At 36.4% G+C, this 22,870-nt stretch overlaps 1 protein-coding gene across 2 annotated transcripts in view; it reads left to right on the forward strand.

The window, feature by feature from the left end:
• YLPM1 (YLP motif containing 1) overlaps positions 1-20,392 on the forward strand; it is a 127,498-nt gene extending 107,106 nt beyond the window's left edge. Inside the window, exons 19-21 of one of the 2 annotated variants that reach the window (XM_053697190.1) lie at positions 17,668-17,795; positions 18,105-18,277; positions 20,166-20,392. In XM_053697190.1, coding sequence (XP_053553165.1) covers positions 17,668-17,795; positions 18,105-18,251 — 275 coding nt within the window. In that variant the 3' untranslated portion in view covers positions 18,252-18,277; positions 20,166-20,392. The remainder of the gene's footprint in view (positions 1-17,667; positions 17,796-18,104; positions 18,278-20,165) is intronic. The other variant, XM_053697191.1, reaches the window with a different exon arrangement.
• The last annotated feature ends 2,478 nt before the right edge of the window (positions 20,393-22,870 follow it).

A 22,870-nucleotide genomic window follows, 5' to 3' on the forward strand; every position in this document is an offset into this window, starting at 1 on the left:
GTTTCATTTTCCTTCCCACTGCATCATGTGACAGCCATCAGCCAATCAGAAAATGAATATCCGTATATACTGTGAATCTTGCACATTGTGCATGTTTGTTGTTTAAAATTGTGTTCTCTATCTGAATAATGGAATTTTGATTTTAGAGGTCCTTTATCTCCTTAAGGACAGTTTGTTTTTGTGTTTTTGTTTGTGTTTTTTTCCGGCCAGGTTCTGTACCTAAATGACAGAGGTAATTCCGACATTTTGCTCAGTGTTTGTTTCGCCATAAATATCTACCCTCTTATTAAGTGCACCCATACATATTATACAAAAGGGCTTTCTTGTGATTCATAAGGTAAAAATAAATAGGAATTTAAAACTGAAAAATGGTTGGGGAATAAAACATTTTATTTACAATTTATCAAAGAAAAGAAAAATACATCCAAATAGATTCATTATGTTGTCTTGATTTAAGAATACCTCATATATCTAGGTTTTCAATTAATTTATAGCAAATATAGGCCAAATACGACAAAGATGGAATCATGAGTTTAACACTGTTTGCTCTGCTTGTGTACTGTAAGCTGAATAGTGGTCACCCAATCCAAAACTGCTACACAAAAGTATAAAATAAAACAGGGATAACAAAAGACACACTTTGTTAAAATAAAAATATAAAATCTAGACTATTAAAATAAAATGTATAATATATATATATATATATATATATATATATATATATATATACACATACATACACATATACATACACACATAATTTTTTTTATATATATATATATATATGCACACATTATAGAATATATATATATATATATATATATATATATATCGCTGTCAGTGATTACATGACCATGGGACACTTGCTCATTGCTGGACTGACTCACTTTTTAGGAATCTAGTAGCAGCCCAGTGAGCCTGATACCAGCAAGCATTGCAGCATGCCAGTATCTAGGCTCTAAGTATGCAGTCACTGACTGGCTGTCAGTTATTGTAAATTCAGTAATAGTCATTTTACTGTACTGTTGCTGGATAGTCTCACATGCAGGCATCCAGCAACAGCATTAGATAGATTCTGTACACAGTGTGTGTTTAATGTAATGGAAGCACCCCACTGACAAGCATGCAATCTCAGGGACGCCCTTTCCTTCATATCGATAGCCTGGGTGACCTGTATAATGCTTTTTCTCCATGGTCAGCAAGACCCTCACTGTAACTTCCCAGGACACAGCCAGGGTACGGCATCTGTTGTTAAGGGGTTAATGACATTCTGTATTGTACAATAAAGAAAATGTTTGACAATCTAAAATCAATTAGTATTAAATGTCAAGTTTGTAATTTATGCTACAAATCTGTGAATGAAAAATTCAGTTTTCTCCTGCATAGTTCTATAGTGTTATACACATGATGGCTTGTTATATAAACAAATCCTAATCACTCTGGGGGCAAAGGGTTGTTGTTCAGATGTTTTTTTACTTTTGTCCTCAGCCTATGGCTAGTGATGTCATATTGCGCATTTGCCATATGTGACGACTATTTAGTACTGTCCTAGACAAACACGTGTAAACCAGTCAAGGTGCCAAGTTACTCGGCAGAAGCCAACATTTAGTATGTTGTAAACGTTTCATTAAACAAACTGTCATTAATAATTAGCTTTTTGTAGCTCCTATCGCTAGCGGGTACGTTTTTTTTCCAGCTCTGCACCCTGAGCCATCCTTATCACTGTCGTCTAAACCTGACACTTCTCTTTTGCTTTTCACAATACACAAAGCACAGGGGTTTCTTTTTCTATCTGACCTAAATTGCTTCAGCTTGATTTTACAAATTAGTTTTATGATCTGCCCATATGTACAGTGTTTAGCTACCAATCATCTCCTCTTGTTCATAGGCGTCCCATCACTATAATATTCTGCACAGAGGTGTAGTGTACACTCTTTACTCTGCACAACAGTTTTTATGCTGAATTAAACACTGAATACATTTTATAAGTATAGTATTGAGGTTATTCCCCACCTCCTTCTAGTCATGGGTGCCGCGATTTTGTAATCCAGCTGTCGCTGACCTGTATGCATGTGTGTAGCTCCCCCCTCTAGACATGGGTACCGGCATGTTGCTATCTAGCGGTCGCTACACGCCAGTGCTGACCTGTATGCACTTGTGTAGCTCTTCCCTCTAGACATGGGTGTCACCATTTTGTAATCTAGCTGTCGCTGACCTATATGCATGTGTGTAGCTCCTCCCTCTAGACATGGGTACCGCCGTGTTGTAATCTAGCTGTCGCTGACCTGTATGTGCATGTATAGCTCCTCCCTCTAGACATGGGTACCGCCGTGTTGTAATCTAGCTGTCGCTGACCTGTATGTGCATGTATAGCTCCTCCCTCTAGACATGGGTACCGCCGTGTTGTAATCTAGCTGTCGCTGACCTGTATGCACGTGTGTAGCGCCTCCCTCTAGTCATGGGTACCGCCGTGTTCTAATCTAGCTGTCGCTGACCTGTATACACGTGTGTAACTCCTCCCTCTAGTCATGGGTACCGCCGTGTTGTAATCTAGCTGTCGCTGACCTGTATGCACGTGTGTAGCTCCTTCCTCTAGTCATGGGTACCGCCGTGTTGTAATCTAGCTGTCGCTGACCTGTATACACGTGTGTAGCTCCTCCCTCTAGTCATGGGTACCGCCGTGTTGTAATCTAGCTGTCACTGACCTGTATGCACGTGTGTAGCTCCTCCCTCTAGTCATGGGTACTGCCGTGTTGTAATCTAGCTGTCGCTGACCTGTATGCACGTGTGTAACTCCTCCCTCTAGACATGGGTACCGCCGTGTTGTAATCTAGCTGTCGCTACACGAAAGTACTGACCTGTATGCACATGTGTAGCTCCTCCCTCTAGTCATGGGTACCGCCGTGTTGTAATCTAGCGGTCGCCGACCTGTATGCACGTGTGTAGCTCCTCCCTCTAGACATGGGTACCGCCATGTTGTAATCTAGCTGTCGCTGACCTGTATGCACGTGTGTAGCTCCTCCCTCTAGACATGGGTACCGCCGTGTTGTAATCTAGCTGTCGCTACACGAAAGTACTGACCTGTATACACGTGTGTAGCTCCTCCCTCTAGACATGGGTACCGCCGTGTTGTAATCTAGCTGTCGCTGACCTGTGTGCACGTGTGTAACTCCTCCCTCTAGTCATGGGTATCGTCATGTTGTTATCTAGCTGTCGCTACACGACAGTACTGACCTGTATGCACATGTATAGCTCCTCCCTCTAGTCATGGGTACCGCCGTGTTGTAATCTAGCGGTCGCCGACCTGTATGCACGTGTGTAGCTCCTCCCTCTAGACATGGGTACCGCCGTGTTGTAATCTAGCTGTCGCCGACCTGTATGCACGTGTGTAGCTCCTCCCTCTAGTCATGGGTACCGCTGTGTTGTAATCTAGCTGTTGCTGACCTGTGTGCACGTGTGTAGCTCCTCCCTCTAGACATGGGTACTGCCGTGTTGTAATCTAGCTGTCGCTACACGAAAGTACTGACCTGTATGCACATGTGTAGCTCCTCCCTCTAGTCATGGGTACCGCCGTGTTGTAATCTAGCGGTCGCCGACCTGTATGCACGTGTGTAGCTCCTCCCTCTAGTCATGGGTACCGCTGTGTTGTAATCTAGCTGTTGCTGACCTGTGTGCACGTGTGTAGCTCCTCCCTCTAGACATGGGTACCGCCGTGTTGTAATCTAGCTGTCGCTACACGAAAGTACTGACCTGTATGCACATGTATAGCTCCTCCCTCTAGACATGGGTACCGCCGTGTTGTAATCTAGCTGTCGCTGACCTGTGTGCACGTGTGTAGCTCCTCCTTCTAGTCATGGGTATCGTCATGTTGTTATCTAGCTGTCGCTACACGCTAGTGCTGACCTGTATGTAAGTGGGAAGCTCCTCCCCTTTAGAAACCTACAGTGTACCCATAATGAGAGGGAGGAGCATGAAATGTATTTAGTGCTTTGTGTCCATCTAAGGGAATTTAGAGTTTAAGGAAATAAACTAACCATGTACATTTGCTGCTGCGCTTAGGGTTGTTTAACATCAGCGCACACAGAACTGGTCACATGATTGACGATGACTAAAACATCTGACTCATGCAGGTGTGTACTCCATTCTGACGTTTTATGCATCATTTGTTATAATGAAACATCAGCACTTGTCATTTCTTATGTTCTTGTATAGGACCTAAAAATGAAAATAAACCAGAAATGATCACTATCAGGCAGGATTGTTTGTCTAATTTATTGTTGGATAAATTTAAAATGTGTTTTTTTTTTTAAAGGGAGATTAAGCTCAGCATGGAGTGCAATATTTAGGGATGGTAAAAAAACACAGTACTTATTTTGCCTGGCTTTCCTGTAATTCTGGAGGTTGTGCGTTATCTGACCCGGTTGCAAAAGATCATTTATATCAGGCTCTGTTTAGCTGCGGCAGGGAAAGTGGGGTTTTAAGGAGTGTGTCCCTCTGCTGCATTGAAATAGCAAATCCTGGAAATGCTGTTAACAAAATGCTCTTCAGTCTATTTTAAATGAAGATGTATTGCAATAGTGTTTTACTGTGCTTTGTAAATCAGTTACGTTATTAAAAAATAATAGTTGTCATGGTAGCATTATAAACAGTATGTAGTTAATCTAATAGCGGCCAGATCACTGCTCCATGACAGCTATATATATATATATAGAACTACAAATAAGTAACCCGACGTCACATTATAATATTGCCATGTAAATATGTTTAAAGTGTTAGATAAAATATTCCTTTAACCCTGTGCCGTATTAGTGCAAACAAAATTAACCATTTGTAATTGTAGCTACATAATAATTTACTGGTGTATTAATTTCACTTACAGTAAATATGGGGAGAATGTTTTTGTAAATCTGATGCTTTTTTTGTTTTATTTAAATGTTTGTGTTTCCAGTAACTTTCCCTGAAGCTATATTTTGGATTTGTTTTATGACTGTTTTTTACCTCCATTAATATAGATATTTCTTATGAATGTTTGTCTGACCAATATTGTTAATAGTGGTGATTTTAATATTTGCTTTCATAACATCTGAACTGATTACAACAGTATTATATTGTAAAAGGACAATACTGGCACTCGTAAACTCATAACACACAACAAAATCATTGTGCTAAACCACGGATTTAAACTATTACACTGTGTGGAATTTAAACACTATGTGAATTACTACAAAAAAGAAGTGTGAGATAAATAATAAGCAGTATCTAAAAAATACACATTATTGATAAATCTTAAAAACAATGAGAAATAGAAGAGTTGTGCGAATGTTGGGAAGGAGATGTATCTCTTAATTCTTCCCTGCCTTATAGTAACCTGTCCCACTAGCCAGAGACTCATGGATATTGCAAAGCAATTAAGGCATCACTTAAATGTAGTGTAACGGAATTCCTCAGCAAATGCATCCACAGGTAGTAGGTAGGGCGGTACCACCTAAGCACTCAAAGGTACTGCGCTACCTGCAAGCATCATGGTGTTAGCCAATCTGCCAAAATCTTGTTATTCACTATGTATTAGAACCTCCAGTTTCCATATATCATCCTATAAACTTTATTTATTATTGACAACATAAAAGGTATTTAGTGAAGCCTCTACATCACAACCACTGTTAGTCCACAGCCACTACCCGTTTCATCAATCTGTACGTGACTTTGTCATGGTCAAGAAACGCTGTAAAACACGTTTGAAATAAATATATAAGTCCCAGTTTTTCCAAAGATTTACAGAGACTATATATATATATATCTATATATATATATATATATATATATATATATATATATATATATATATATATATATATATATATATATATATATATATATATATAGACTATTTAAACCATGTGACTATTTGCATTAAAGTAAAATGTACTAAAAAAAATAAAACTACACAGCATCACTTAACAGGAAATGTCTCAACGCACATTTAAAACAAAGAAAAAAAAATACAGTAATAAATTGTTCATCACAGTAATGTTAAAATGATAAAACTGTATCTAATAGTTTAGATTTGCTTTGTAATGAATATATATATACACACACACATCCACACACATCAGTAACGAATATATATATATACACGCACACATCCACACACATCAGTAATGAATATATATATATATATACACGCACACATCCACACACATCAGTAATGAATATATATATACACGCACACATCCACACACATCAGTAATGAATATATATATACACGCACACTTCCACACACATCAGTAATGAATATATATATATATACACGCACACATCCACACACATCAGTAATGAATATATATATATATACACGCACACATCCACACACATCAGTAATGAATATATATATACACGCACACATCCACACACATCAGTAATGAATATATATATACACGCACACTTCCACACACATCAGTAATGAATATATATATACACGCACACATCCACACACATCAGTAACGAATATATATATATATACACGCACACATCCACACACATCAGTAATGAATATATATATATATACACGCACACATCCACACACATCAGTAATGAATATATATATACACGCACACATCCACACACATCAGTAATGAATATATATATACACGCACACATCCACACACATCAGTAATGAATATATATATATACACGCACACATCCACACACATCAGTAACAAATATATATATATACACGCACACATCCACACACATCAGTAATGAATATATATATATATATACACGCACACATCCACACACATCAGTAATGAATATATATATATATACACGCACACATCCACACACATCAGTAATGAATATATATATACACGCACACATCCACACACATCAGTAATGAATATATATATACACGCACACATCCACACACATCAGTAACGAATATATATATACACGCACACATCCACACACATCAGTAACAAATATATATATATACACGCACACATCCACACACATCAGTAACGAATATATATATATATACACGCACACATCCACACACATCAGTAACAAATATATATATATACACGCACACATCCACACACATCAGTAATGAATATATATATATATACACGCACACATCCACACACATCAGTAATGAATATATATATATATATATACACGCACACATCCACACACATCAGTAATGAATATATATATACACGCACACATCCACACACATCAGTAATGAATATATATATACACGCACACATCCACACACATCAGTAATGAATATATATATACACGCACACATCCACACACATCAGTAATGAATATATATATACACGCACACATCCACACACATCAGTAACAAATATATATATACACGCACACATCCACACACATCAGTAATGAATATATATATATACACGCACACATCCACACACATCAGTAACGAATATATATATATATACACACACACATCCACACACATCAGTAATGAATATATATATATACACGCACACTTCCACACACATCAGTAATGAATATATATATATATATACACGCACACATCCACACACATCAGTAATGAATATATATATACACGCACACTTCCACACACATCAGTAATGAATATATATATATATACACGCACACATCCACACACATCAGTAACGAATATATATATACACGCACACATCCACACACATCAGTAACGAATATATATATACACGCACACATCCACACACATCAGTAACGAATATATATATATATATATATATATATATATACACGCACACATCCACACACATCAGTAACGAATATATATATATATATATATATATATACACGCACACATCCACACACATCAGTAATGAATATATATATACACGCACACATCCACACACATCAGTAACGAATATATATATATATATATATATACACGCACACATCAGTAACGAATATATATATACACGCACACATCCACACACATCAGTAACGAAAAAAGCAAATGTGATCAGCTGTTATGCTATTGATTTCTTGCTGTGCGTTAACTTAGTTTGATTTAAACAATGATTTGAATTGGCTTTTGCTTCTTAGTACGTTGATTAGAAGTAAATCTCCCTGTAAGTATAAACCAGCATCACTAGACTGGTTCTTTTTCACATGCGTAGGAGTAGTTGTGTTTTTCTAGCTTTGCTTTTAAAAATTAACAGTAGGTCTAGACAGATGAAGCATAAAAATGGTGTTTTGTTTTTTAATGTAATTATTGTTCATGCATGTGTAGTATTTAAAAAAAAATCCTATATAATTTGTTGAACATGCGCAAATCGCGTTCATTACCAGACTGAAATAACTTTCACATTGTATTTCCATATTATGTCTATCTGGAGTTATACTGATTTGATGGATCATTTAAACTATGAAAATGGTATGGTATAAAACTGGCAGCTCCCAAGCCTTGCAGCCCCTAAACAGAACAGCCATGGGCTTCTAGGTGAAGGTGATGTGCTGTAACTCTGGGTAATGTGGTGTATGTTTTTAGCACCTGATCTAGACTTAACAGATGAATATTCACTCCTCCATTGGGAGCGCTGTAGTACCTGTACCTTCTGTTTCCCTTCAAAGGAACAAACTTAGTGATGGTAAATCAACTAGTTTCATTGGTACTAAACTCACCCTGTCTACCATGGCAGCTCGCTAAAGTCAGCAAGCAGAACATTGTCAGATGACAAGCAAGGCTATTGGTTTAGAGGTGGAAATTGCACCTCATTGAGAGAAGAGTGCTGTGGGCGGCCAGAGTCTCTGACTTCAGACAGGGTGATTTTAGCTCCATTTTTTAAATAAGTGATCAATGAAACTCCATTTTATTTCTAGTTAGGGTAAATCCTAGTGTTTAAAAACGCCAGGATTTACCAACACTTTAAAGGGACAATGTACTCATCAGGCATTCGTTGTATTCAAACATGTTGCATGAACACCCTTTCAAATGAGCTGGGCTTTCAGAGGTTGATTACTGCCATTGCCTTTTGCTTACATAGCTTTTCTATTAATACTGAAGTATTAGAATTGTCAGTATAGGTGGAAGTTACAAAAGCAAAAAACAGCAAGCTTATAAAGACATGTTCAAAATAAGAGGAAAGAAAAGGGAGCATTAATATGGATATGGATATAATATGGGAGCGTGTTATTAATAATCTACACTATGGAGAAGTGCATAGGTAAATAAACATATAGACATGCCTGCCCCCCTATGTGAGTATTACCATCAAAACATATCAAAAGAGAACCCAATACTATATAAAGAACAATTAGATCAGCACCAAAAAGGTGATTATCCCTATTGGCCAGAGTACTGAGAGTGCAAAAGGTCCCTATTACTAACTCATTAGCCAAATGGCCTATCTAGGACTTTCACAGTACTCCTGGTCAATTACTAAAAAAAAGCTGGGTATCCCCATGCTGCATCTACTATAGAAAATTAATTGAAGGGTTCAAGTACCACCACAATAACTAAGCGACACAGTCATAGAGGGGGGCAGTGAGAATGTCTGACGCGTGTTTCGCAACTGTTTTGTTAAAGACTCACATGTAAAGAAACTATTAAAACTACAGTTAAAAAAAGAGGGAGGTATGCTGCATTAAAGGGACAGTCAATACCAGATTTGTTGGTAATTAAGGGATTATCTATCTTTTAAAACAACAAGTCCACAGTTTTGCATAACCAACACAGTTATAATTATACACGTTTTACCTCTAATTACCTTGTATCTAAGCCTCAGCAGACTGCCCCCTTATTTCAGTTTTTGACAGATTTGCATTTTAGCCAATCAGAGCTGTCTCCATGGTAAATTCACGTGCATGAGCTCAATGTTATCTATATGAAACACCTGAACTAATGCCCTCTAGTTTTGAAAAACTATCTAAATGCATTTAGATTAGAGGCGGCCCTCAAGGTCTAAGAAATTAGCATAAAAACCTCCTAGGTTTGGCTTTCAACTAAGAATACCAAGAGAACAAAGCAAAATTGATTATAAAAGTAAATTGGAAAGTTGTTTAAAATCGCATACCCTATTTGACTGTCCCTTTTAATTTACATAGCCAAGTGATTTATAGTTCAGTAAGTTTTTTTTTTTTAATGATTTAACATATTGCCCCTTTAAAACTTGATGATAGGTGGTCAGCAGGGAATCTTATGGAACTAGTTCTGATAATTTCATTAAATATTTACAGGGAAATTTTTCTCCCCTTTAAATTGTTCCCAATGATCATTTTTACCTGCTGGATTGTATTAAATTGTTTACAGGTAGCTCCTTTACTCCTTTTTCTGCATTTTGTAATAGCTGATTAAACCTGTGGTATCCCCACCTATACTGAAAGTTTCTATACTGCAGTCTACGCTATTGACAAGCCTAAGTAAACACAGCCAGCCGAAGAAATTACACTCCCAGTGGGGCGCAGAATAGTTAATTAAATGTTTTAATTTTCTAAGTATTTAGCTTAAGTTTACAGACCAATATAAGATAAGGAAGCAAATCTGTGTACATACAGAGATAACATAATGAGATCTATTACCTGCATGCTCAACCCATTTTAATAGGCTGTGGTTTCAAAGCACAAAACCAGCTACTTCATATACACAAATAAACCTGAAAATGCAATTTCTCACATTTTATACTCTATAGCTGCTATAACAAGTCATTAAAAAAACACACGATGAGTCCACGGATCATCATCCTTACTTGCGGGATATTCAACTCCTGGTCAGCAGGAGGAGGCAAAGAGCACCACAGCAGAGCTGTTAAATAGCTCCTCCCTTCCTTCCCACCCCAGTCATTCTCTTTGCCTACGTTAGTGATAGGAAGAGGTAAAGTGAGGTGTTAGATTAGATTCTTCAATCAAGAGTTTATTATTTTTAAAAACATTCATCTGTATAAACAAATAGCTGAATATATCCCTTGGTAACAGCATTTAGTAGTGCGACACACACAGATCTGTATAAACAAATAGCTGAATATATCCCTTGGTAACAGCATTTAGTAGTGCGACACACACAGATCTGTATAAAGGAATAGCTGAATATATCCCTTGGTAACAGCATTTAGTAGTGCGACACACACAGATCTGTATAAAGGAATAGCTGAATATATCCCTTGGTAACAGCATTTAATAGTGCGACACACGCAGATCTGTATAAAGGAATAGCTGAATATATCCCTTGGTAACAGCATTTAATAGTGCGACACACACATCTGTATAAACAAATAGCTGAATATATCCCTCGGTAACAGCATTTAATAGTGCGACACACACATCTGTATAAACAAATAGCTGAATATATCCCTTGGTAACAGCATTTAATAGTGCGACACACACATCTGTATAAACAAATAGCTGAATATATCCCTCGGTAACAGCATTTAATAGTGCGACACACACATCTGTATAAACAAATAGCTGAATATATCCCTTGGCAACAGCATTTAATAGTTTGACACACACATCTGTATAAACAAATAGCTGAATATATCCCTCGATAACGGCATTTAATAGTGCGACACACACAGATCTGTATAAAGGAATAGCTGAATATATCCCTCAGTAACAGCATTTAGTAGTGCGACACACACATCTGTATAAACAAATAGCTGAATATATCCCTCGATAACGGCATTTAATAGTGCGACACACACAGATCTGTATAAAGGAATAGCTGAATATATCCCTCGGTAACAGCATTTAATAGTGCGACACACACAGATCTGTATAAAGGAATAGCTGAATATATCCCTCGGTAACAGCATTTAATAGTGCGACACACACAGATCTGTATAAACAAATAGCTGAATATATCCCTTGGCAACAGCATTTAATAGTGTGACACACACATCTGTATAAACAAATAGCTGAATATATCCCTTGGCAACAGCATTTAATAGTGTGACACACACAGATCTGTATAAAGGAATAGCTGAATATATCCCTCGATAACGGCATTTAATAGTGCGATACACACAGATCTGTATAAAGGAATAGCTGAATATATCCCTCAGTAACAGCATTTAGTAGTGCGACACACACAGATCTGTATAAAGGAATAGCTGAATATATCCCTCAGTAACAGCATTTAGTAGTGCGACACACACATCTGTATAAACAAATAGCTGAATATATCCCTCGGTAACAGCATTTAATAGTGCGACACACACAGATCTGTATAAAGGAATAGCTGAATATATCCCTCAGTAACAGCATTTAGTAGTGCGACACACACATCTGTATAAACAAATAGCTGAATATATCCCTCGGTAACAGCATTTAGTAGTGCGACACACACAATCTGTATAAACAAATAGCTGAATATATCCCTTGGTAACAGCATTTAGTAGTGCGACACACACAGATCTGTATAAAGGAATAGCTGAATATATCCCTCGGTAACAGCATTTAATAGTGCGACACACGTAGATCTGTATAAAGGAATAGCTGAATATATCCCTAGTTAACAGTATTTAATAGTGCGACACACACAGATCTGTATAAAGGAATAGCTGAATATATCCCTCGGTAACAGCATTTAATAGTGCGACACACACAGATCTGTATAAAGGAATAGCTGAATATATCCCTCGGTAACAGCATTTAATAGTGCGACACACACAGATCTGTATAAACAAATAGCTGAATATATCCCTCGGTAACAGCATTTAATAGTGCGACACACACATCTGTATAAAGGAATAGCTGAATATATCCCTCGGTAACAGCATTTAATAGTGCGACACACACATCTGTATAAACAAATAGCTGAATATATCCCTTGGTAACAGCATTTAATAGTGCGACACACACATCTGTATAAACAAATAGCTGAATATATCCCTCGGTAACAGCATTTAATAGTGCGACACATACATCTGTATAAACAAATAGCTGAATATATCGCTCGGTAACAGCATTTAATAGTGCGACACACACATCTGTATAAACAAATAGCTGAATATATCCCTCGGTAACAGCATTTAATAGTGCGACACACACATCTGTATAAACAAATAGCTGAATATATCCCTCTGTAACAGCATTTTAATAGTGCGACACACATCTGTATAAACAAATAGCTGAATATATCCCTCGGTAACAGCATTTAATAGTGCAACACACACAGATCTGTATAAAGGAATAGCTGAATATATCCCTCGGTAACAGCATTTAATAGTGCGACACACACAGATCTGTATAAACAAATAGCTGAATATATCCCTCGGTAACAGCATTTAATAGTGCGACACACGCAGATCTGTATAAAGGAATAGCTGAATATATCCCTCAGTAACAGCATTTAGTAGTGCGACACACACAGATCTGTATAAACAAATAGCTGAATATATCCCTCAGTAACAGCATTTAATAGTGCGACACACACAGATCTGTATAAACAAATAGCTGAATATATCCCTCGGTAACAGCATTTAATAGTGCGACACACGCAGATCTGTATAAAAGAATAAATACAGCTCCGGAAGGAACAGAATATAGTCAACACTTTTCCACATCTCTTTTGGATGGAGGACTTTACATTAAAAAGATCATTATAGTCAAAACTGAAATGTGAATAATTGTCAGTGTTTAATAGAAACATATTTGCTATATAGTTGTATTGGCAAAAGTTTTTCTAGTAAAAATAATTCATATTTTAAGTGTTTTCAAAAATATTGTGTTCATGCACTTCTCACCCACGTCCAAAACTGCTCTTGTTAGAAAACTGTCGGTGGCGTTTTGTATCGGCGATGACTTATTTTAATTTGTGAAACCGCCACCTTCTAGCGCTGTTTGTGTATGGGACTGCAGGCCATACGCAACATGTACATATGCGCCTTAACAGTCATAACTATTGTGTCACTAAATATTATGAGTTCTTAGTATCAATCAAGCGTTAGTGTTGTGCTGCATTTACTTTATGTCTATGTCCAGTAGCCCTGACTACTTCCCATGTTCGTACTAAATGCAGCTCTCAAAACAAGAGCTGAAATGGCGAAGTCTTTATTTGTAGCTTTATCAGCGTACATATCTAGTATTTCTCCCTACATAATAATTGCAGTATACTTTATTCTTATAATAATGTGTGACAAGAGAAGCTTTCAAAATTAATTTATATCTGCTGCAAACACTTTTTGCTCTTAAAAAACATTACATCAAAATTAATTTGTTGTGCTTAATTAACTTGTCAGTTGTATAGTTACATACTGCACATAAAACTTGTCTTCTGTCAGTATTACATCACATACGTTGTATAGTTACCTACTGCACATACAACTTGTCTTCTGTCAGTATTACATCACATACATTGTATAGTTACCTACTGCACATACAACTTGTCTTCTGTCAGTATTACATCACATACATTGTATAGTTACATACTGCACATAAAACTTGTCTTCTGTCAGTATTACATCACATACATTGTATAGTTACATACTGCACATAAAACTTGTCTTCTGTCAGTATTACATCATACACGTATAGTTACATACTGCACATACAACTTGTCTTCTGTCAGTATTACATCACATACATTGTATAGTTACCTACTGCACATACAACTTGTCTTCTGTCAGTATTACATCACATACATTGTATAGTTACATACTGCACATAAAACTTGTCTTCTGTCAGTATTACATCACATACATTGTATAGTTACATACTGCACATAAAACTTGTCTTCTGTCAGTATTACATCATACACGTATAGTTACATACTGCACATACAACTTGTCTTCTGTCAGTATTACATCACATACGTTGTATAGTTGCATACTGCACATAAAACCTGTCTTCTGTCAGTATTACATCATACACGTATAGTTACATACTGCACATAAAACTTGTCTTCTGTCAGTATTACATCACATACGTTGTATAGTTACATACTGCACATAAAACTTGTCTTCTGTCAGTATTACATCATACACGTATAGTTACATACTGCACATAAAACTTGTCTTCTGTCAGTATTACATCATACACGTATAGTTACATACTGCACTTAAAACCTGTCTTCTGTCAGTATTACATCATACACGTATAGTTACATACTGCACATAAAACTTGTCTTCTGTCAGTATTACATCACATACGTTGTATAGTTGCATACTGCACATAAAACTTGTCTTCTGTCAGTATTACATCATACACGTATAGTTACATACTGCACATAAAACTTGTCTTCTGTCAGTATTACATCACATACGTTGTATAGTTACATACTGCACATAAAACTTGTCTTCTGTCAGTATTACATCATACACGTATAGTTACATACTGCACATAAAACTTGTCTTCTGTCAGTATTACATCACATACATTGTATAGTTACATACTGCACATAAAACTTGTCTTCTGTCAGTATTACATCACATACATTGTATAGTTACATACTGCACATAAAACTTGTCTTCTGTCTGTATTACATCACATACGTTGTATAGTTACATACTGCACATAAAACCTGTCTTCTGTCAGTATTACTGTGTAGTGTGATAGGAGCGCCTAAAGGTGGATTCCTGCTGCTATAAAAGTTCTTCCCTCAAAGAGAACTAAATTGTGGATAAGAGGGAAAAAATGGGGTTTATTTAGCAGCGCTAATAAAAGCTTGGAAATGATGATGCCAATCTAACTAATGTATTATACAATCTTGTTTATTTAAAAACTCTTATAACACATAAAAACAACAGCAAATGCTATTCCTAATTAATAAAAGGACGTCTCCCTTATACAACACTTATAAAAACAGACTAGAACCATATATTTATAAACCCTAGAATTCCAGGTATAAAAGAATTAATTCTATAGATAACATATGGTAAGCAACAAATTGGTGAATTGCATATTTAAAAGGCACAAATGTATCAATCTTAATGTATATACATTAAGATTGATACATTTGTGCCTTTTAAATATTCATTTCACCAATTTGTTGCTTACCATATGTTATCTATAGAATTAATTCTTTTATACCTGGAATTCTAGGGTTTATAAATATATGGTTCTAGTCTGTTTTTATAAGTGTTGTATAAGGGAGACGTCCTTTTATTAATTAGGAATAGCATTTGCTGTTGTTTTTATGTGTTATAAGAGTTTTTAAATAAACAAGATTGTATAATACATTAGTTAGATTGGCATCATCATTTCCAAGCTTTTATTAGCGCTGCTAAATAAACCCCATTTTTTCTTCTGTCAGTATTACATCACATACGTTGTATAGTTTCATACTACACATAAAACTTGTCTTCTGTCAGTATTACATCACATACGTTGTATAGTTACTGCACATACAACTTGTCTTCTGTCAGTATTACATCACATACGTTGTATAGTTTCATACTACACATAAAACTTGTCTTCTGTCAGTATTACATCACATACGTTGTATAGTTTCATACTGCACATACAACTTGTCTTCTGTCAGTATTACATCACATACGTTGTATAGTTTCATACTACACATAAAACTTGTCTTCTGTCAGTATTACATCACATACGTTGTATAGTTACTGCACATACAACTTGTCTTCTGTCAGTATTACATCACATACGTTGTATAGTTTCATACTGCACATACAACTTGTCTTCTGTCAGTATTACATCACATACGTTGTATAGTTTCATACTACACATAAAACTTGTCTTCTGTCAGTATTACATCACATACGTTGTATAGTTACTGCACATACAACTTGTCTTCTGTCAGTATTACATCACATACGTTGTATAGTTTCATACTGCACATAAAACTTGTCTTCTGTCAGTATTACATCACATACGTTGTATAGTTACTGCACATACAACTTGTCTTCTGTCAGTATTACATCACATACGTTGTATAGTTACATACTATACATAAAACCTGTCTTCAGTCAGTATTACATCACATACGTTGTATAGTTACTGCACATACAACTTGTCTTCTGTCAGTATTACATCACATACGTTGTATAGTTACTGCACATACAACTTGTCTTCTGTCAGTATTACATCACATACGTTGTATAGTTACATACTATACATAAAACCTGTCTTCAGTCAGTATTACATCACATACGTTGTATAGTTACATACTACACATAAAACTTGTCTTCTGTCAGTATTACATCACATACGTTGTATAGTTAGTTACATGGTTTATTAGAAAAATTGCTGGTTGTATATGTGACATGATTATTCTTATTTTGTATATTAAGTAGTAATCTTTGTTTTATTTCATAATACAATCGTAGTGAGTAATATTTGTGATAAAACACTCTCTACTCCTTAAACTAATCTTTGTTCTAAAGTTGTAAAATCAAATCCTGTTCTGTATTATAATGAGCTGTGCGCCCATGTTTACGCAAGAGTACTTACACTAGCACACTGTTCTGCTCTTGGGCATCTCACAACACTTGGCTAGACTTTCACTTCTAGACTTGCTAACCATAAGTATAGCTTGGTTAAACCTCTGTGCAAACAGTACACTGTTTTGTGTGCTCATCAAACATGGCATTAGGGGATCCCACTTACCATAAAGCTGCTGCAGAGTCTACAAGGGATGTTCAGCACCAGAAGTGAATTTATTGATGATGGTGGATGATTAGACCATTAATGATAACCTGCTACGGTTTTCTATTTTCCCAGATAAGCTGGATGGATTAAACACAAGCAAACGAAAGCGTGACTGGGAGTCAGTGGGCGGCTGCTTGGAGGATTATCTACAGCTTCCCGATGACTATGACTCCCGGGAATCCCAGCCTGGCAAGAAAAGGGTAAGGACCTTAATGTAACATATTGACTGTGTAGCTTTTATCACCTGCTTGCTGATATGAAGACAATAATCTGCATTGGGTTTACATAGTGTATGAGCATTGGTGTCATGCAGCATTGCCACCTCATAGACACAGTATCTAATTATTATATTACTGTACAGTGTTATTGAGGCCTAAGCCCTGGTTCATGATGCTACTCCTGACTCCAGCACACCTCTCTGTAAACTGCAGCTCTTGTTCTGTTTGCTGTATTGTCTGTAATTGGCACTATTTGTTCAGTACAACAAACAAAATGTTTCTACTTGATAGGTGAGATGGGCCGACCTTGAAGAAAAGAAAGATGCAGACCGTAAAAGAGCGATTGGTTTTGTAGTTGGTCAGACGGACTGGGATAAGATCACAGACAAGAGCGGGCAGCTGGCAGAGCGAGCATTAAACCGCACCAAATATATTTGAATTGTGGATATTACCGTGTAAGTCAGGTAAGTACCTGTTTAGCAGAGTGCACAAGCTGGGCGCTAACTACACAAAGACTAGTGCCCTGCATGACTTCAGAAATGCCTTTCTCTTAAAGGGGTTTAATGTTGCTTTCTAAAGGCACAGTAAACATTAGCAGTTGAGTGCTGCATTGCCCTGATCTGTGTATGAAATATTCATTAAATGCACAGTATACATTAGTTCAGTGCTGCATTGCCCTGATCTGCGTATGGAATACGTTAAATGCACAGTATATATTAAGTGCTACATTGCCCTTGTTTGCGAATGGAATATATTAAATGCACACTATACATTAGTTCAGTGCTGCATTGCCCTTGCCTGCGTATGGAATACATACATTAAATGCACAGTATACATTTAGTGCTGCATTGCCCTTATCTGAGTATGGAATACATTAAATGCACAGTATACATTTAGTGCTGCATTGCCCTTGTCTGCGTATGGAATACGTTAAATGCACAGTATATAATAAGTGCTACATTGCCCTTGTTTGCATATGGAATACATTAAATGCACAGTATACATTAGTTCAGTGCTGCATTGCCCTTGCCTGCGTATGGAATACATACATTAAATGCACAGTATACATTTAGTGCTGCATTGCCCTTGTCTCTGTATGGAAATACATACATTAAATGCACAGTATATATTAAGTGCTGCATTGCCCTTGATTGCGTATGGGATACATACATTAAATGCGCAGTATACATTAAGTGCTGCATTGCCCTGAGCTGCATATGGAATGCATTAAATGCACAGTATACATTAAGTGCTGCATTGCCCTTTTATGAGTATGGAATACATTAAATGCACAGTATACATTAAGTGCTGCTTTGCCCTGATCTGCGTATGGAATACATTAAATGCACAGTATACATTAAGTGCTGCATTGCCCTTTTATGAGTATGGAATACATTAAATGTACAGTATACATTAAGTGCTGCTTTGCCCTGATCTGCGTATGGAATACATTAAATGCACAGTATATATTAAGTGCTGCATTGCCCTTGATTGCGTATGGGATACATTAAATGCACAGTATATATTAAGTGCTGCATTGCCCTTGTCCGCGTATGGAATTACATACATTAAATGCGCAGTATACATTAGTTCAGTGCTGCATTGCCCTTGCCTGCGCATGGAATACATACATTAAATGCACAGTATACATTTAGTGCTGCATTGCCCTTTTATGAGTATGGAATTACATACATTACATGTACAGTATATATTAAGTGCTGCATTGCCCTGATCTGCGTATGGAATACATTAAATGTACAGTATACATTAAGTGCTGCATTGCCCTTTTATGAGTATGGAATACATACATTAAATGTACAATATACATTAAGTGCTGCATTGCCCTGATCAGCGTATGGATTGCAATAAATGCACAGTATACATTAAGTGCTGCATTGCCCTGATCTGCGTATGGATTGCAATAAATGCACAGTATACATTAAGTGCTGCATTGCCCTGATCTGCGTATGGATTGCAATAAATGCACAGTATACATTAAGTGCTGCATTGCCCTGATCTGCGTATGGATTGCAATAAATGCACAGTATACATTAAGTGCTGCATTGCCCTGATCTGCGTATGGATTGCAATAAATGCATTTATCTTGGGCATCTTGTTAGCAAAATTTGTCTCTTTTTTTTGTTTGATTTTCTTTGCTCTAGGCAGTTAAAACAGAGATCTATGAGCTCCTTGCAGGGTAAGGATTCTTAGCCATACACTAGGCACTTGTATAAGATGAAAATTAGATCTGCATAAAGTTTAACCCTGACGTTGCTTTATTCCCTAGAGCTTTGTGAGCAGATATTTTCTGTTTTGTCAGGTGCGGCTACTGAGGTCATTTTTCTTTTCCAGGTCATATTTAGGATATGTTGGACAAGCTGTTCGATGTTTCATTTGCAAAGACTGTTTCTTAGTTTTGTGATTATCATAGCATCAGGTGACGTGTAAAAACATCGCTGGAACCGGATTTCTTCTGCTTGCATGATTTCCTTTTGCTATGCTTATTTTATATTGTATTTACCTTTAATTGTAGATTCCTGTACTGGGAATAAAACAATAAAATATCCTTAAAACAGGAATAGTCAGACTTGTGTCCTGTCTGTTCAGCCATTAACATCTCCTGTATTTTTGTTATTTCTTGCGTATGTTTCTTTATCACACAGTGACTGAAAATGTATGTTTTCATTTTTTTTATACTTTCAACTTTTTTGCAAAAAAAAAAAGTTTTCTAAAAAAAAATGCACAATAAGTTTCTTTGAAGCTACCTCTTCTATTTTCACATGTAATTACAAGTTTTTGATGATGTTGTATTTGATTGTTTATTTTTCAAAGGGATTTACCAATGTTAGTTTCAAATTAAAATTAAAACTTCACATGAAACCCTTCCCTTTTTTGATTTTTTTTTTTTTTTTAGCAAGTTATTTGTATAATATAATTTTCACAAAGCTATTTCTTGTTGAAAATAATTACGTTTTTAATTAAAATTATTAAACTATTTATCCAAAAAGATATTCTAAGTACCAAAATCTATACAAATTAGCCTGCAACATTCAGAAAATGTAGTCGCCATCTCCTGGTACAGTTATACACAGATGAGGTAAATAAAAACAAACATTCAGTCGTCTCACTGCCTCAGTTTACTATTACATTTTCCATTATGTAGAGAACACAATATGGCGGTCTGTGTCATTGAACTGTTGGTTCATTACAGTTTATAGCATCCAGATATAATGGTGCCCTAAGAAGAAATTAATTAGGGCTACACAGTCTTAAGCTCTCTGCAAAGAGTTTTTTAGTTACTACTGTAACTTAATTACTAATTTTGATGAAAAGTGAACTAATCCCTAAAAAAGGATATTCCCATCCATTAATGAATAATTATTGTGCGTAACCATGCTTGAAGTCAATGGATTTCCATTTCATTTGCTATCGTTCACCTGACAATGTGCCACTACAATATCGCAGTGACTTTAGGAAAGGTTTAGCAGAACAATCTATTCTGTGAAGCTTGAAGTTCCAGCATTGCTACAGAATTGCCACAAAGTCACTGGAGCGCTGTAGAAAGAGAAATAAGGCGTCTTGAAGAGCAGTTGGGTGTATTCTTGATGTGTTGTTGAGGGATTAACAAAGAGAGAAAAGCAGAAATCTATCAAAGCCTTAGTTTCCAGCTGTTTGTCTACTGAACAGTCCAGTATAACAGTAAGAGGAACCTCATGGTGGTGGGTTTTAATATTATTAAGTCAAATAATATTAATAAAAAATATTTTTTTTAACTGCATGTATACTGCCGACATGTTTTTTGTATTCAAAATGTGCTTTCTTTACTGAGCTTCTGTCTTTTGTAAAATAAATACTATTTAAAAACAAACTTGCGTTTCTGAGACTGTTTCTTAAAAATGCCATCCATGTGCATTAGGATACTCATTCACACAGAAAGTGAACCCACTAAGGAATTTGATATAACTACGTAACTGAAGGTAGAAGCAGAAGAAACGAAACCGGCAGACAGGGTAAGAAATTTTCGTGGAGGCATGAAACCGGTATCTAATGCAGCCAATGTGATATGGAATACTTAACCTGTTTTAATTTGCTCCTTCCCCCCCTCCCACCAGTACTTGGATTGATGGTAGCGGCTTTGGTATAATCTGCCTGGTGAATTCTGGCTGCGTGATTGCTTTACGGTAGAGTTCTGAGATTTAAAGAAGCTGTTTTCCTTCACAAATACAATTTTGTATCATTTGTCTTCCTGTTAATCTTTCCTTAATCTCATTCAATTTTTCAAAAAATAAAATTATAAGTATAGCTTGGTTAAACCTCTGTGCAAACAGCACACTGTTCTGTGTGCTCATCAAACATGGCATTAGGGGATCCCACTTATCAAAAAGCTGAGTCTACGAGGGATGTTCAGCACCAGAAGTGAATTTATTGATGACGGTGGATGATTAGACCATTAATGATAACCTGCTACGATTTTCTATTTCTTTCATGTAATTAGCAAGAGTCCATGAGCTAGTGACGTATGGGATATACATTCCTACCAGGAGGGGCAAAGTTTCCCAAACCTCAAAATGCCTATAAATACACCCCTCACCACACCCACAATTCAGTTTTACAAACTTTGCCTCCCATGGAGGTGGTGAAGTAAGTTTGTGCTAGATTTCTACGTTGATATGCGCTTCGCAGCAGGCTGAAGCCCGGTTTTCCTCTGAGTGCAGTGAATGTCAGAGGGATGTGAAGAGAGTATTGCCTATTTGAATACCATGGTCTTCCTCTAGGGGATCTATTTCATAGGTTCTCTGTTATCGGTCGTAGAGATTTCTTCTCCTACCTCCCTTTTCAGATAGACGATATACTCTTATATACCTCTACTGATTCTCGTTTCAGTACTGGTTTGGCTATCTACTATATGTAGATGAGTGTCTTGGGGTAAGTAAATCTTATTTCTATTTATTAAACTCAAAGCTATGGTTGGGCACTTTATATGTAAAGTTCTAAATATATGTTTTAAACTTATATTTGCCTTGATTCAGGATTCCTTCTTTCAGACTGTCAGTTTC

Source organism: Bombina bombina, chromosome 1, assembly GCF_027579735.1.
Source record: "Bombina bombina isolate aBomBom1 chromosome 1, aBomBom1.pri, whole genome shotgun sequence".
Lineage (NCBI taxonomy): Eukaryota > Metazoa > Chordata > Amphibia > Anura > Bombinatoridae > Bombina > Bombina bombina.